The sequence below is a fragment of the Tachysurus fulvidraco genome, chromosome 9 (assembly GCF_022655615.1).
Source record: "Tachysurus fulvidraco isolate hzauxx_2018 chromosome 9, HZAU_PFXX_2.0, whole genome shotgun sequence".
Taxonomy (NCBI): domain Eukaryota; kingdom Metazoa; phylum Chordata; class Actinopteri; order Siluriformes; family Bagridae; genus Tachysurus; species Tachysurus fulvidraco.
Window position 1 is genome coordinate 13,070,023 of NC_062526.1, and position 17,738 is coordinate 13,087,760.

Genomic DNA, 17,738 nt, shown 5'->3' on the forward strand with positions numbered 1-17,738 from the left:
TATTTCACGTTAAGCAGCATTTTGTTTTTATCACATTCTGCATATTCATTACATTATCTTCATTTCCCTGTAGGTTGCCAGCCTCCCTTAAAAATATCCGTAAGAGGCCTTATCCATCCCTTCACACTCAAAATCTCAACCTGAGGCGCTTCAGAGAACTACTTTATCCAGACATCTTTCATTCACTATTTACATGAAATAGTATTCTGGATCAGGAATATCAATGTTCGTATATAAAGTTCCAGACGGAGTATTCAGGTATTCATTTTACACAATGATTAAATGAACAGTACAGCCCTTGTTCAGGTTTTAGCAAATGGATACTTGTCTGTTGTGACTTTTATAAGAGTTCAAGTGTTTACTTATTGCATTATACATATTTGGGTTCATGTTATGTGCACATTCACTAATGTCTTTATTATAATTAAAACCCTACAAACATCATAACAAAGAGCTTTAAACAAACATTTTTTTTAGTGGCCCATGTCTTAATTTTATGTATATAATTTAGTATGTATGTATGTATGTATGTATGTATGTATGTATGTATGTATGTATGTATGTGGTAGAGCTTAAAACATGCTGGATGCAGAGGTTGATAAACTGGGAAGCATTATGATTAATTGGGTTGTCAGATACTGGCACGAGAACAAAATGGTGAAGAATAATATTCATTTTTGTGAATGTTTTGTTAAACATTTGACCAAATAATGCAGAACTACCTTTACTTGTGTAGCCCGTCTACTCTCACAAGTTGTAAAAAGGGGCCCTGAGTTCTCATCAATGAACCTGTTTGGAAATAATTTATAGTTTCCCGTTTTTATGCAAATTAAATAAAGAAAGAAAACAAAATACAAGTTATAAATGCTCTTTCCCCAAACCAGGGTTCGTACACATTTTTACCAATAAAATTCCATGACTTTAAGTAAATATTCATGACCTAATGTTTCATGAAATGTCTATACATGTAAATAAGAAGAAAATCCATGTTACACTCAGCATATTTTTAATAAAATAAATGACAAGCTTTGTAGTGTAGAATACAAAATAACCATTTATTTAAATAACTTATTTAAATAATGTTAATTAGGGACCTTCCTGCATCTTTCTGCACTTGCTTCAGGAGTATTTCGAATACTTTCCAGTTGACGTTCGGTCAGTCCATTGAGATCTGGACAAGATTCTTGATTCTGATCTCTGAGAGCAAGTTATTCATTTTTTCAGCTATGTCTTGAGCTGATGAATGGCCCATGAACTCTGAGCCGATGTATTTAGTCTTCACCTCGGACCCATTCCATAGCCTGACATGCATGTCTAACTGTTTAGACTGTAAATAGTGATTCAGGCTTTCATCAAAAAGCATAAAATAGACGTTTTGCTTCGATACATCTGCCAAAGTCAGTTTCTTAAAATAAGGAGCCAGTCCAAAAGTGCAGAAATATGAGCACTTGCGTTCGCCGCATGCAAAGCTGGCCGCTACCTTGCTGTCTGGGAACATAGTCTGAAAAAGCTGGCCTGTGTCTTCACAAGACTTTGTTTCTGGATACAGCACTCAGAATGGTCCCTTGTTTTACAGTGGATGAGTGGGAACCACCCCTGTCCCACTCAGTGGATTAGTGGGACAGGACCCACCCACTTTTTATTTGCTTCCGACTCCCATGTAATTTAACCAATATTATCAACTATATTCGAATATACAAGATTGTGAAACCATTTTTCCATGACTTTTCCAAAACTCTCTGGGTTAATTTATTTTTCCAAAACTTTTCCAGGCCTGGAAATTGTCATTTTAAAATTCCATGACTTTTCCAGGTTTTTCATGACTGTACGAACCCTGCCAAACTATTGTGCTACACCACACGATTTCACATTAAAACACAAATACTCTCAATATACACTTTTTGGATATGTTTTAGCTCAACTCAAATGACAAATTAGCTCAATTGCATTCTCTTTTCTACCCAAATAAAAATAACATTCAGAAATAAGTGTCAGATTATTTTAAAACAAATCAACATTGCAGGCCTGAATTGATGCTTGGGGTCATTGAGACCAAAAACTCAGTGGTCGTTTTCGCACACTCAGAAGCATCAAATGAAAACAAGATGGTAACTTATTCCACTTTTGGTGGTAATCCAAAGAACTATCCGTCTGTCTCTGTCCGATAGCAGTTAACAATATCTGTTACTTGTCTCCAGAACCACAACAATCCGAAAGAAATCCGTTGAGCTGTGTTAGCTAGCAGTCTCTGCTCATGTACGTTGCTCTGTTCCTCTCGATGTACTGACAAGGGGGTCTTCGGAAAATGCACCAACACACACCAATTCTCAGTCTCTCAGAAAGGTCCGTACTCATCTTGCTGACAATCGAAAGTCTTTACAAACTTTAAGCACTCAAACTCAGAGTTTTCATCGCTTTTTGCAAGTGCTTTCTCTCTCTCTGTCTTTGTCCCCGGAGCATCCGGTTGTAACAACAACAAAAAATACATTAATAAAATAAAATCCTGCTAATACATTTTTCTAGAAAAAGACCACTCTGAATTTACAGCTTTTAGAAACTAAACAAAAATACAGACCTATGAACTTTACATTTTAATTCACAACTGAAACTATATATTTTAACCTTAATTAAATTAATTAAAGATTAAACATTAATTAATTTTTTTTTTTTTTAAACATTTTTTTTACAACTAACTTGTGTTTTTTTTAACTGGGCTACATCCTCCCCCTTCTAAATGTCTGGTGTTCTCAATTTTCCTACTCCTAGACAGGAAATGGGAAACGTAGCTGTTATCTACATTTCTATCCTTTTCCAATTTTAATTAACACACCTCTGTGTATAATGGTAATTGGCTGATCTCTGCCTTTACCTGGCTCATCATATGTTAACCACAGGTTTCACTGCTGTCTTGGGACTGCTCTCTTCACTGCTCTCTTCAGCCTCTCCAGACTTTCTGCCTCCCAAAACTCTAGGATTGTCTGCCTCTTTAGTAACGTCTGCAGCAGTATTGCCTGAGTCTTTAGCTGATTCTGGGTTTTCTTGGTCTGGATCACTTTCAGACCTCAAAGAAGAATGCAGACTAGATTCTGGTTGAATTTTATTAAGGAGTTCCTCCCCAGAACTATCATCCTCCTGTTTGTCATTTACAGTAGTTGTGGACAATCACTCGGCTCAACTTCTAAAAAAAGCTGAGGGCTCTACAGCACTCCTGGTTGCCTGGCCCATATTTCCTGAGCATGTCGGTTGGGTCTACAATACTCAAAGTCAGAGGACGAGTCTGAATCAATCAAGTACTTTAGGAAGTCTCCCCTTTTGTTCTTCCAAAGATTTGGCAAAAAAATCAAATCATCAAGGTAAACAAGAATTTGGAGCAGGTTCATGTCACCAACTGTTTTTTCCATCAAGCGTTGGAAAGTAGCCGGGGATCCAGTTATAACCTAAGGCATCCGTTTGAATTGAAAGAAACCTAATGGGCAGAAGAATGCTGTTTTTTCCTTGTCTTCTTCAGCCATGGCTATTTCATAATAGCCACTTCTCAAGTCCAGTACTGAGAACCACCTACTTCCAGACAAGTAGTCCAGTGCGTCTTGCAAGATGTGGTGTATTGATCGGGAACAGTCCGACTATTCATAAGAGGTAGTCAATACACATCCTTATGGTCGGCTTGTTGTTCACCTGGCAGTAGACCTCTAAGGTCCTTTGTAGTTTTCCACTCTGCCTGCAACAGCAAGGTTAATTTGCTTATAAAGTCTGCATCTGAAGCTCGTGTCTTCTCAGTGACTATTAATGACCAAGCTACTAAACTCTCAGGAAAAATCACCTCAGACGGAACCTCTTACAGCAATAAGGGCTTCCCTCATTCACACAAGACTGTCAGGCTGTCACACAAGACTGTACCCTGCCCAAGCACTTGATGGTTTGGAGAGTCGCTTTTATTTGTGCTATTTCCATATCTTCTGGGACAGTAACCAGCTGTCCATGAGCCACATCTAAACCTTCCCCTCTGCACCACCTCTTCAGCTCAGGAACTAACTCTGTCTGCCATACTTATTGTTTGTTTTTCATCCAGTTTTTTTCTTTTTTTCTAGCTATTTTAACTTTACTGGGTGCCCAAGACTAATCCCTGCGGTGCCTCTATTTTATGTAGCATGTCTACTCTCAATAGTTTCAAAAGTTTCGTAGGTCTTGGGCTGCTTTTAAAAAAAAACTAATCTCTCACATTAAACAGTAGAAACAAAGTAAAGCCTGGAATATCACACATTAACACTTTTCGAATTCTTTAGTGTGTTCTTTAGATCACTAAAATGAAAACAACAATGAATCTGTTAGGATTAATTTATAATTGCCCATTTTCATGCAAATTAAATAAAGAAATAAATATAAAATACAAGTTATAAATGCTCTTTTCCCAAACTATTGTGCTACACCACACGATTTCACATTTAAACACAAATACTTTCAATATACCCTTGTTGAATATGTTTTAGCTCAACTCAAATGATAAATTAGCTCAATTGCGTTCTCTTTTCTACTTAATATTTTTTCTATTCTCCTAAATAAAAATAATCTTTACAAATAAGTGTCAGATTATTTTAAAACAAATCAACGGTGCAGGCCTGATTCGATGCTTGGTGTCCTTGAGACCAAAAACTTAGCAGTCGTTTTGCTCACAATAATCCCTCAGATCTATGTTTAGCTGGTTAGCTAGCCGTCTCTGCCTGTGCATGTTCCTCTCACTGTACTGACAGCGGGGTCTCCGGAAGATGCACCAACACTACGAATTTCTTTTTGGAGTTCTCAGGCTCTCGGAAAGGTCCGTACTCAGTCGAATCATCTTGCTGACAATCGAAAGTGTGAGATTTTACAAACTTTAAGCACTTAAAATCAGAGCTTTCATCTCCAAACTGCTCCGTTAGCCTATTAGCATTTCCCCTCGTGCTTCATGCTTTTCGCGCGTGCTCTCTGTCTTTGTCCAAAAAAAAAAAAAAATGTATAAAAGCCTGCTTAATCAAATACATTTTTCTAGAATATGACCACTCTGAAATTAACAGCTTTAAGAAACTAAACAAAAATACAGATGTAAAATTTTTACATTTTAAGCATTTATTAATTTTAACCTTGCTTAAACATTACCTATTTGTTTATTTATTACAACTAATGTATGTTTTTTTTTTAAACTGGGCTACACTTGTAATAGAGGACCATCATTTCATGATTTCATTGGACCTAAATAAAATGTTTCATATTTACAAGAATTTACATAGAATATACAAGAAGTTTGTTGTTGTAGTAACCTGTTCTCAAAGTTTTTGTTAAGCACATTAAAATCTGTGTTAATGTTAATATTTGCACTAATTGCAAAAAGCGTTGCTGTACAGTAAACTGCAGAATCGTTTGTGTGAATGAATTATAGCGTGTGGAATGTATGAAAAATTATACAATAAATGACTATAATGCCTGTTAATATGTAACACTGAGCTTTCCAGAATGTGTTTGTGTTTGTGAAATTTATTTGCGAGTATACAGTAAGCAAATATCATTCACACGTTTATAGCACTCTAGAATGATTAAAGCTTATGAGGATGTTAATAAAGTTTCCAGCTTTATGGTGTTGTTATTTATTTAAGCAAATTTATTTTACAGGCCATATGTTATACTTTTTGCCATTTAATTATCTTTATTAAACAAATTATTTAAAAAAAATGTAATCACCAATATATTGTAACATTAATAGTGCATTGATCCTAAGCCAGCAAGCCTCCAGGGTCAGGTGGCTTGCTTGTCAGCAGAGGGCCAAACGAGTTAGTGCTGCTGGAGATTATTCTTCTACAGAACACTATCTCAGATTAACGTGTGTGTGTGTGTGTGTGTGTGTGTGTGTGTGTGTGTGTGTGTGTGTGTGTGTGTGTGTGTGTGTGTGTGTGAGAGAGAGAGAGAGAGAGAGAGAGAGAGAGAGAGAGAGAGAAGCACTGCACTTTCTTTCAGCAGGTCTATCTTGGTTATCAATGAGACTCAGCCAATCAGCTGCCTTGATCTTGGTGAGATGTGATGCAGGGTGAGCTGATTGGTCAGTGTATACTCTGGTGAGGAGAGTGTCTGTCTTTACTGACATAACCTTATCAAGACGTCAAAATGGAAATGTTTTTGACTTCAGCACTTGAGGCTCACTTGGGGCTCATAACTGCTGGATGATCTAGTTTATGCACTTTATGGTTATTTGAAAATTTACTGAACATTAAGCTAGCTTGTATGGTACATGTTCTTGCCAGAGTTATATCATATATCCAGGTAAATCCTTGTTTTATGACTCAAAGACATATTTAGATGTAAAATTCAGACCCAAATCTAGCAAGGGCCAAAAAAAAAACACTTTTAATCCATCTTATGTCATTTGCTTAATAAAGGTAAATACTTTACCCATACTCTCATTTTGTTGAAATGGAAATCTCTGCAGGATTTGCTCATTTAATCACAATAGCTTTCAACAATCAATTCAAAAACTAATATAGAAAGTAAAAACCAAAATAAAACATGAAAAAGAACTCATAGACTCAAATATATTGTATCTAAGTATTAATTAAATAATAAGCATTCTTTAATAAATTGAAAATTTTGTTGGTAAATTGCTATGGTATACAATATTTGAGGCCCACGTGGTCCGGATGCTCATACAATACATTAGTTGTTTGTTTTTCTATAATAGTCTATAATAGTCACATCTTGTCACCACCCTGCAATATCCAATTGAAAGCCTTCCCAGAAGATTGTAGGTTTTTATAACAGCAATCGAGGACTAAGTGTTATAGTCAGGTTACAGTCAGGTGTCCACAAACTTTTGCCATAAAGTGTATCTCATCTTCGTACTGTATTTTAATCTTATTATAATAATGAAGTGTTCATACACACCATACAGCAGAAATAAATAACAAGCAGTGAATGAATTAGAATTTTCCTATTTTTATATATTTGTTTTATATATTTTTAATTATAAAAACATAAAGAATTAATTATATTTTGGGCAGGTAGTCCATGGTTCTTTCACATTAAGTTGTACAGTAACACACAAGCAATGCTAGTATGCAATAAATGCTCCATGTGCACAGGCATGTCTTATTATTGTACATGTACAATGCGTGTACATAGGTCTTGATTTAATTCCACACACAAGCAACAGCATTCAGACCATGCATTCAGATAAATATAGCTGGGAGTAACTGCAGAAGGCTAAATTTTGCCTTTTATGTCTGTTCCAACAAAAGAAATACTTGTAGGGATGAATGATGGCTCTTCATGTTGGCCAGAAGACATTTTTTGTAACAAAAATATGGCCAATATTTTTGTATAAATAGTGAAATATCAAAAATAAATTATGTTGTGAATGCATCCAACAAACACAGAAGGCATCGAAAACAGCATCTGTGATGTGGAAAAGTGAAATGTCCAAATATTACAGTGATATTAGAGTGATCATTAATGTTGTGATTTCAGCATTCTTTGAGAATAAAAGCATTTCTCCCCTGGACTGCGTGCTGGAATTATTTTTTGTTTCAGCCACCCAATTGACTTTTACTCAATAGAAAAAGTTGATCCTCAGATGATCAGATGATCCTCAAGATATTAAAGTCTCAAGATGCTTGCTTTGTGCAGCTTCCTGGAGTTCCCTGTAAATTTACTTTTGACCTAAACATACAAAATAAATGTCATTAGCTTAACAATCCATGGGGAAATTTTGGAAGTTCACACTTACTCAAACAGAATGTTCTGCTTACCTATTATGTGTCATGTGACTTTTAACTAGCTGTCCAGCAGCAAGAGCAGCCATGAGTGATATTTCCCCTGCTAGTACAGTCGCACACACCACCCTGGCAAGTTGCCGGGCATTCTCACCTGGGCACATGTCACTGGCACCTTGCACGCCCAACATCTTTGTAAAAGAACAACACAATACATTTTACACCCTGGGTTATAACATATGATCAGATATGACCTTGTTTTATAAGTCTTAGGTCCTTAAGCACTTCTGTACTTCGCTCTGGATGAGGGCGTCTGCCAAATGCTGTAAATGTAAATGTTCAGACTTCATGTATCAACAACCATCTGGTGACAAAAACAGATGTCTACATTTGGTCTTGAATGTGGGTTTAGTGAGTACTTTTGATTGGAATAGTTCACTACCCAAATATCTGACTAGTTGTGCTTATAACGTTCCCTCTTCACTGCTGGACAGCATAGAGGGTCTCAGTCACACTAGAACAACGGTTGGGCTATAAAGCTACAATATATGGTAGTATTTGATAACCTGGCAACTTAGTTAGCATTCAGTGGTGTAGATACCTGCAGACAGGCTTGCTGAGGTGCCAGATTGGTGCCTCCTCCTACAGTGCCCAGCTCAATGGAAGGCATGGTGCAGCTGATGTAAAGATCCTCTCCTGTGGGTCCTGATGCTTCCATTAAAGTGATACAGTTAGAGCTGCCCACAGTCTGAGCTGGGTCCTAACAAAATAATGTTTACAATTGCCCTCATATCAGCCTTGTTTTCTCTAGTACTTTAAAGCATACATTTTTATGCATATGGTTGGTGGTAATGTATATTACAGTATATATAGGATATACCTGTCCACATGCGATGTAAATTGCAGCAACGATGTTGGCAGCATGAGCATTGTAGCCCCCAATACTTCCTGCCATGGCAGAACCCACAAGATTCTTATTGATATTTAAATCTACCAGAGCTTCCGTACTGGTCTTTAAAACCTGCAGGGAAGATTCAAGATCATGACAGATCTGTCCTGTTTGTGATGTTGTATATTTTAGTACCTTGTAAAAATTGTACCTCTCTGACAACTTGAGCAGGTATGAAAGCTTCACACACGACAGACTTGCCCCTGCCTTCAATCCAGTTAATAGCAGCTGGTTTTTTATCAGTGCAGTAGTTCCCACTAACTGCCAGGATCTGCAGCTCAGGGAATTCTTCTTTAAGCCTAGCCAGAGCCTGCTCTGTTCCCTGAGAACCCAAATGGCAATGATCATACTGAGACAACATAAAACTGTATTTAATATGTCAAAATATATTACATTGCATTACCTTTGAGATCATGTTCATCCCCATGGCATCTCCAGTTTGGGACTGGAAACGGATATATAGATTACGTGCAGCAAGGCCAATCAGGAGTTTCTCTAAACGTGCAAACCTAAAAAAGAAAAAAATCAATAGTTTCACATACACACTGGTACATACAAGATATGTTACAATAGAGTCTAAAAAAAGTAAAAAAAGTACCAGTAATGTTCTGTATCTTATCTTTTTTCTTACCTGCTAGTGTTGTCAAATGCCTGTTTAATGCATTTGTAACCCTCTGGGCTCTCTAGCCATGCTTTGACCTCAGCAGCCTTGCAGGCAGAAGGCATGCGAACCACAGGTCCACGGGTCATGCCATCAGCCAAAAGCCTGCTGCTGGCTCCGCCAGCCAGCTTTCAGTAAATACAAGCATTTATGCATGTTAAGGTCTGCTTTAGGGTTGTTAGGGTTGTTAATATTAAATATTATTTAATGTTCTCCATATCTTAAAGCTGATTACACAGATTCATAGTAATATGATTTACTGCTATCGCTCTGCATCCTCGATTCGTGCTGGCCACAAGACAGCCCTCGGTTGTAGCCAGAGGGACCTGGAACTGCTTTCCATCCAACAGCAGCGGTCCTGCAACACCCACTGGAATAGGCATATAACCAATGATGTTCTCACAGCAAGTTCCTATCACCTGTGAAAAACAGTAAGTCACTTAAAGCTGCCTCTCAAGCACTGAAGATGTATAAATATGGAATTATTTTTCTTCCTTACCTGAGAGTAATTGTAGTCTTTGTATGGAAGGCAGGTAAGTGCAGAAGTCCTGGGGAGTTTGGGGTGGAGCATCTTCCTGCGGATCATCACCCCTCTCACTGGGCTTTCCATCATCGCCTCCAGCTTATAGGCAGGAATGTGCTTTGCATTTACTAACATCATAATTTCATCATCACTCAGGTTTCGAGAGCCCATCTGTGAAATCAGATTATTTTCATACACACTTTTCAGAAGACTGTCTCATGCACAGTGATCTTACACAATACATTCAAATAATGGACACAAGAGGTTTCTAATCCCTTCTTACGTCATACACTAATTGGTTAAGAGTAAGTGAGTAAAGTGAGCAAGCTCATTAGAGATTACACCGGTCACAAACAAGGATATAAGGAGCCCTAAGTTATCTAGGTACTGTCTTTAAAAGTAAGAAAATACTTCAACCAGAACAGGTTAAGCTGCAGATGCACTATTTGATTAAAAATGAGCTTCTGTGCTGTCCTCACCTGTGGGTCTCTCAGAATGTTCAAGCATTTTTCCATTGGCCTGGGCTCTGAAGGGATGTTGGGCTGAGACTCCACCACAACACTACTTTCCAAGGTTTCTCCCTCTCCCAGCACAAACATACTTTTTGGACTTGGCTCATTCGTGATAGGAAATGGCTTTATCACTAAATCTAAAGAAAATGGCAGTTGCAGTATTTTAGGGCTTCTAATTACTCCAAACGTTTCACCTAGTGGCTAAATTTAAAAAAAAAAAACAGCTGCTGGCAAGATGAATGTAAAACTAAAGTGAAAAATTGAAATGGCTGTTACCCTGACCTCTTTCCTCTTTAGTGATGGCAGGAGGATGAGCAGTGGGCTTCTCAGTCCTGTTAGAGCAGGATTTCACTTCCTTCCTGCAGCACTGGTCAGGACACCATTTCTGTGCGAGCATGGTAGGAGGAGTAGAGATTTTAAGAGACAGCGTAGACTCGGTTTCCACCTGCTCAAAGAAAATGTACTTCACAGCCAAGAAGAGTGCAAGACCTAAAGTGATGACCTGTTCAACGTCCATGCTGATCATTCTGTAAAGATACACACTTAATAAAAATACAACATAGAAGCAATACACAGGAAAATAAATAAATCACTGTGTCCTTGGATGATTTTACTGTACTGATTGTACGAAACGTTTAGCTTAACAGCAAGTTGATTGAAAAACAAGAATAGTATTTCTTTAGAATAGAATAGAATCTCCCCCTAAACTGACTTACCTGGACAAGTAGAATTGCCACAAAGACATATCTGGCTCAATCCTCTTGGGTGAATTTAAACTCATTCCCACTTGAGGAACATCCAGAGTTTTGTTTGGAGATGCAGGATCTGCAATCCATCGACTGTGAGCGTGAACCATCACCAGGCCAAGAGACTAAAAAGTACATCAGAAAATAGTTAATTACATTTTCTAGCGCTTAGAAAAATATATTCTAGAAATTACTGCAAATCTGCAGGTTCTGCTAATTGATAGATGTTTAATTTTTAGTGTTAATGCTTGACATATTTTAGTTAAATTCACTAACTAATAACTTTAGTATTGGTAGCTAGCAGTGGTTAGCATTACTGGATTGCTATCTATCCAACATTTTAGTTAGTTAACCAAACCTTTAATGGGGGAAATGCTACATAATTAAAAAAAAAAATCTGTAATCATTCAAATATAATCGAATGCAACATGTATGACGTCTAATGACTTGTGGCTCATACAAATTGATTTTAAGTCAAATTTGCAATTTTGCAACTGTTAAAATGGTTTATATATTTTTTATTTTAAGAATAAAGTTTTCTTTGTATGTCCTATATTAAAAAAGGATAATCTTGGTCTTAACAGTTTGCTGGTTTATGTATAATCATCCTGCTCATGCTTAACTTAAATTGAAATTTGTATAAATTTATATCAAATCTTCCCATATGTCTAGTTTGTACCATGATCATCTTGACCCTTTGTGTGACCGGATTGGGTTTGTTGTCCTCCTCTTCCTCAAGGACACGGGCAAAGTGGCTCAGCTGCCAGATAGGATGTCCCTCTCTGCTATCCCTTGATAACTATTTTAGATACATAGATTTTAGAAAATGCTGACTCGCATCTTTCTAGCACATAAAAGCAACACACACACACACACACACACCATATTTTTATCTTCAATGCAGAATTTGGTTTACCTCAAGCACTAATGAGACACAGGCTGGGAAGAAAGTCATGAAAGCAAAGTAGTTGGCGAGGACAGACATGCATCCGAAGCCGCACATGATCTCAAGCTGGCGAACACCTATCATTCATCAGAAATGGAAGGTCAATCTTTCTGTTCGTGTTTAGCTTACAGTAATCTAATACAAACTGTCACCTCAGTGCATTGAAATTCCTAAATATAATTGGTCATAAATTGTTGATTAATTTCCAGAGCTTAACAGCAGCTCTGACAGTAGTACCAGCTGTAATACAAATCACTGGTTTAGATTAATGCACTTTTTTTTATTCATTCATTCATTCATTCATTCATTCATTCATTCATTCAATCATTTTCTACCACTTATCTGAACTCTTGGGTCATGGGGAGCCTGTGCCTATCTCAAGCATCTCATCGGGCATCAAGGCAGGATACACCCTGGACGGAGTGCCAACCCATCGCAGGGCACACACACACACACACTCTCATTCATTCACGCAATCATACACTATGGACAATTTTCCAGAGATGCCAGTCAACCTACCATGCATGTCTTTGGACCGGGGGAGTAAACTGGAGTACCTGGAGGAAACCCTCGAGGCACGGGGAGAACATGCAAACTCCACACACACAAGGCAGAGGCGGGAATCGAACCCCCAACCCTGGAGGTGTGAGGCGAACGTGCTAACCACTAAGCCACCGTGCCCCCCCCCTTATTATTCACATTATTTTTTATATTAACAGATAATTCACAGGGACTTAAATAGGGGACACTCCACATAAACTAAAGCTAATAATAAAAACATTGTATTAAAAAAAAAAAGAAGACACAATCATTTCACTAAAAGAAACATAATCATATAGTAACAGAGTTTTGTTTTAAGACTAATCCTTTTATTTTTAATTTTACTTTTAATTTTTATAGCTTATATAATGCAACTGATCATTGGCAAACTGATATAGAATAACAGTAATAAATCACTTGAGGATGTGCTGATGAGCTTTTGTTGTAAAATATGTCGTGCTGTTTCAAACAGTCATGTAGTCAAAGTATCATATCACCCGGTCATTTTCCAATAACATATCTTATCTTGTTATAGCCATTACTTTTGCATACAGTGTGGTTTCATGTCTGGTTACAGAATGAAGTACAGGAAAATGTACCTGACATGGTCCCTACACCAATTACTAGACACTCAACCAGAGCATCCAAAGTGAACGTTGGACCCAGTACTGCCATTCCTCTGGCTATGTTTTCTCTAACTTCATCCTGAAGCATAAATAAATCATACCTAAATCAACACCACTGAAGGGAATTAGTTAATTTACAATATTACTACAGATATTAAGAGTTAATAATTTAAATGAAGATAAATGTGATGCCATGTACAGTACCTGTGAGTTTGAACTCAGTGCAAATTTTGCCAGAGCACATGCCTTAGAGAGGTCAATCAGGAGCAGGAAGAATGGCAATGCCTCACTGGAGACAGGCAAAGACAAACATTACTCTAATAGCACCAAACAAGCCATTTATTTGATTAAATATCATAAAAACAGCAGTTTATGTACTTTAAACCAGTCAGCTCCTTATCCAAAAAATGAATCACAACAGTGCTGAACACAAAACTGGAGAAGATTGTGAAAAGTCCAGCAATTCCTGATAAGAAAAAAAAGAAAAGCAAGAAATTAACATCAGATGTAAATATTGTAAATTCTAATCTGTTTGACTTCATAAATGCAAATCTAATAAACCTACCGAGTATATACTTTGACCCAAGCTGTCGAAGATTTTGAAATTGGAAGTAAATGTAGATGATAGCAATGCAACGTGTGATTGTCAAAATGATGATGTCACTGCTGAGGATTTGCTGTGTACATACACATTAAAGAAGAAGGTTGTCAACCATGGCTAACACTAAAATTTACAAATAATAATGGCCATAGATTTTGATAATGATGCAATGTACCTCCTCGTACTTGGGACAGTCAAAGTTCCAACCACAAATGCGGTTATTGCCAGTAAACATGTTCATGGACATCATGCAGACGGTGAGAGTCACAGTGGCTACAATCACCTCCCAAGGATGTGAGGCCACAAACAGGCCATGGAGTCGGAAAAGTCTGCTCAGCATCTCGATCTCTCTGATTTATTGTAACTGAATAGGAACAGTGTAAAGAGTGATAGAATGTCTGTATTCTTTCACTGTTAGACGTTCTATAACAGTCAACAGTCAAAAATACTGGGATAAATGAAATACTGAGTGTTTGCTTCACTATTAGAGTTAACAAATGAAATATTTGAATGAAGAGAACATAAAATAATGCTGTGCTTTTTTAAAGTCTTGGGAAACGTGAGGGGTGGAATCAAAAGGCTGTAACTGGGGAATATTCTCTGAATATAAGAGAAAATTAGCCGCATTATTTCTAGCGACCATCGTGAGTTAAAATGAAATAAATACAATACAAGCACTATCATCAGACCAAAGGATACAAACATAAAGCTTAGAATATACAGATAATAGATATACAGATCCATGTGCTTTTAATGAACATACTGACATACTGTCTGTAGAAATAATATGTAACGATGTGATTGGAGATGTTTTTAAGATGTAAAAAATCTGCGCTGTTTTCAACTAAATAAATAAGCCTTTTTCAATTAAGATATAATTGTTTCATAAATCTGAGCTCAGTACTTACCGAGGGCAGGAAAATAATAGATAATTACAGCAATGATGTGAAGCTGGTTAATGCATGAACCCAGAGGATGGATGGATGGTGAGGGTTATTCTCGGCCCAGTGCTATTAGGAAAAGCGGACAGTGTTTAATCCATTGACGGTTGTTTAAGTGAGCTGTCCGGCGCTGAGACCAATCACCTGCCGCCGTTCGCCTGTAATGCGTGTGGAGCGATGGCATGGCACTGCGTCACTACTGCATGGAGCCAATCAAATTCACGGACCGAATAAAATAATACATAAGCCCCGCCCACTTGCACTGCCCACATGGAAGGCGGTTACTGTGTGAAGACGCCTGATCTCGCCATAATTTACATCTATGTGTAATTTGTGCGTGTTTATATTTAACTATAAAGAATATAAAATGCTATAAATAAAAGCATAAAACAATAATATGAAACTAAACTGTTCATAAACTAAATAAGTTATTATTTTGCCATTACAACCGTTTTTAAATATTATAAAAAATAGTAAAATAGAAAATTAAAAAAAAACTAAATAGTAAAAAGTCTCAGAAAAAGTGCTGTTATGTTACATGTTAGATTCTTTCCTGACAAATTAGTTTAGTTTTGTTTGAAACCATCCTGTATATAACAGCAAACAAGTCGATGGATTTATTGTTTAATAAAACAATTAATAATAAAATAAAAAAATGTTCATGTAAGTGTTTTGTCTTATTTATGGTCTTGTTTATTCTTCATTAATTTATTAGAATAAGAATAAACCTTAATCTCAGTAAACATGTGTAATATGTGGCTGAGTGAGCTTTAAGATTTACTCCTAGTGTTTTATTGTGTAATTATTGAAATAAAAATAATAATAATAATAAAATGTAATCACTCTGGTGTGTGTTATAAAGGTGTCTGCTAAATGCTAGAAATGTAAATGCAAATGTAATTATATGCTACAAAATATTAACTTCTGATTATGTGATATGTAAAATGGATGATGAGAATGATGAATATTAGTAGTAGTTGTGGATGTTTTTTTGCTTTTAATAGGGAAAGAAAAACGTGCCAAATCTAGACATGAGTCGTCAGTGTGAACTCCATACCGGAGTAAACAAGGTCCCCCACCGGATCAGACCTACAGGGTGCAGCAGGAATGAGAGGAGGGAGAAGAAGAGTCCAGTGTAGGAGAAATAGGAAAAGCAGGAGTAAAGCTCTAAGAATATGGACTCTTAAGGTTGGTACAATGACAGGGAAAGGTACTGTAGAGAGCTGGAGAGAAGGAAAGGAGATATGTTGTGTGTGCAGGAGAGCGGGTGGAAGGACATAGTATGGAGGGGGATACAAACTGTTTTATTATGCTGTGAACAGGAAGAGAAATGGGGTTGGAGTGATACTGAAGGATGAGTTTGTGAGGAATGTTTTTAAAGGTGAAAAAAGTGTCAGACAGGGTAATCAGACTGGGTAATCAGACAGGATAAACAGACAGGGTAATCAATCAGACAGGGTAATCAGGGAGACAGGGTAATCGGACAGGGTCATCACACAGAGTAATCAGACAGGGTCATCACACAGAGTAATCAGACAGGGTAAACAGACAGGGTAATCAATCAGACAGGGTAATCAGACAGGGTAAACAGACAGGGTAATCAATCAGACAGGGTAATCAGACAGGGTCATCAGACAAGGTAATCAGAGAGGGTAAACAGACAGGGTAATCAATCAGACAGGGTAATCAGGGAGACTGGGTAATCAGACAGGGTAATAAGGGAGACAGGGTAATCAATCAGACAGGGTCATCAGACAGGGTAAACAGACTGGGGAATCAGACAGGGTAAACAGACTGGGTAATCAGACAGGCTAATCAATAAGACAGGGTAATCAATTAGACATAATAATCAGACAGGCTAATCAATCAGACAGACTAATCAGACAGGGTAATCAACCAGACAGGGTAGTCAGATTGAAGTTAGAAACTGAAGGGTTTGATGTTGAACGTCATCTTTGACCAAAAAGGAGATATATGGATGTGTTAAATGAGGACATGACGGTATCTGGTGTGAGATTAGAGGATTAGAGGATAGATTTAGATGGAAACAGATGATTCTCTCTGGCGCCACCTAACGGGGAAACCCGGAAGTACAAGAAGAAGCAGAACAATATCAAGTCAAGTCACCTTTATTGTCACATCACCACAGCACATGTAGTGAGGGAAATTCTTGGGAGCGAGCTCCAGAAATTGCAGAACCATTTACATACAGAAGTTAAGAAACAGAAATTAGAACAATTTACAAAGAGGTTAAAAAAAAAGTGCAAAATGCTTAGTACCAGTTGAAATGTGCAAATGCGGAAAATGTGGAAAAGATGCAATGTGCTCATACATAGTCAGTACACACAGTGTACTACTAGACATATTTACAATGCACCACACATTATATACAGTATGAATTTTATATATATATAATTTTATGTATATATGTGTGTGTGTGTATGTATAAATATAAATTATATATATACATATAATAAGTATGTATAAGTAATATAAATATAAATAATATATAAGTATAAATATTATATACATGCAATATATATATATATATATATATATATATATATATATATATATATATATATATATATATATATATATATATATATATATATATATATATAACATGTAAGGTGCAACAGACTGTACAGGTACAGAGATGTCCTAGGGTTAGCGATAGCTTATTGTCAGATAGATTGTTATACTAAATTAAATGCAGTGTGTGTATAGTCCAGTGTGTATACATGCAATATGAATGCAGTGTGTGTGTAGTCCAGTGTTGAACTGTTGAAGTTTGAGTGCAGTGTGTAGCATAACATATTGTGGAGTATGCTGTATGCTGTGTTAGTTATGGCTGTTAATTAGTCTGATAGCCTGAGGGAAAAAGCTATCCCTCAGTCGACTAGTGCGGGGTCGGATTCTGCGGAGACGTCTTCCTCAGGGGAGCAGAGAGAGCAGTC

At 37.0% G+C, this 17,738-nt stretch overlaps 2 protein-coding genes across 4 annotated transcripts in view; one reads left to right on the forward strand and one right to left on the reverse strand.

The window, feature by feature from the left end:
* The window catches only part of cert1a (ceramide transporter 1a), a 34,819-nt gene extending 29,213 nt beyond the window's left edge, over window positions 1-5,606 (forward strand). For all 3 annotated transcript variants that reach the window (XM_027145617.2, XM_047818076.1, XM_047818077.1), the window contains one exon: window positions 74-5,606. The gene's annotated coding sequence lies outside the window, so the exon portion shown is untranslated. The remainder of the gene's footprint in view (window positions 1-73) is intronic.
* Window positions 5,607-6,852: 1,246 nt separating this feature from the next.
* hmgcra (3-hydroxy-3-methylglutaryl-CoA reductase a) lies at window positions 6,853-14,929 on the reverse strand. The gene is made up of 20 exons (XM_027145616.2): window positions 14,746-14,929; window positions 14,013-14,201; window positions 13,802-13,913; window positions 13,615-13,702; window positions 13,441-13,525; window positions 13,210-13,315; window positions 12,041-12,147; window positions 11,804-11,923; window positions 11,095-11,249; window positions 10,661-10,905; window positions 10,346-10,515; window positions 9,843-10,037; window positions 9,604-9,762; window positions 9,314-9,471; window positions 9,086-9,191; window positions 8,834-9,004; window positions 8,614-8,754; window positions 8,335-8,493; window positions 7,770-7,924; window positions 6,853-7,680 (listed from the first exon to the last, which is right to left on the reverse strand). Exons 2-20 carry the CDS (start codon window positions 14,175-14,177, stop codon window positions 7,626-7,628), a joined length of 2,652 nt encoding a protein of 883 aa, XP_027001417.1. The 5' UTR covers window positions 14,178-14,201; window positions 14,746-14,929; the 3' UTR covers window positions 6,853-7,625.
* Between the last annotated feature and the right edge of the window lie 2,809 nt (window positions 14,930-17,738).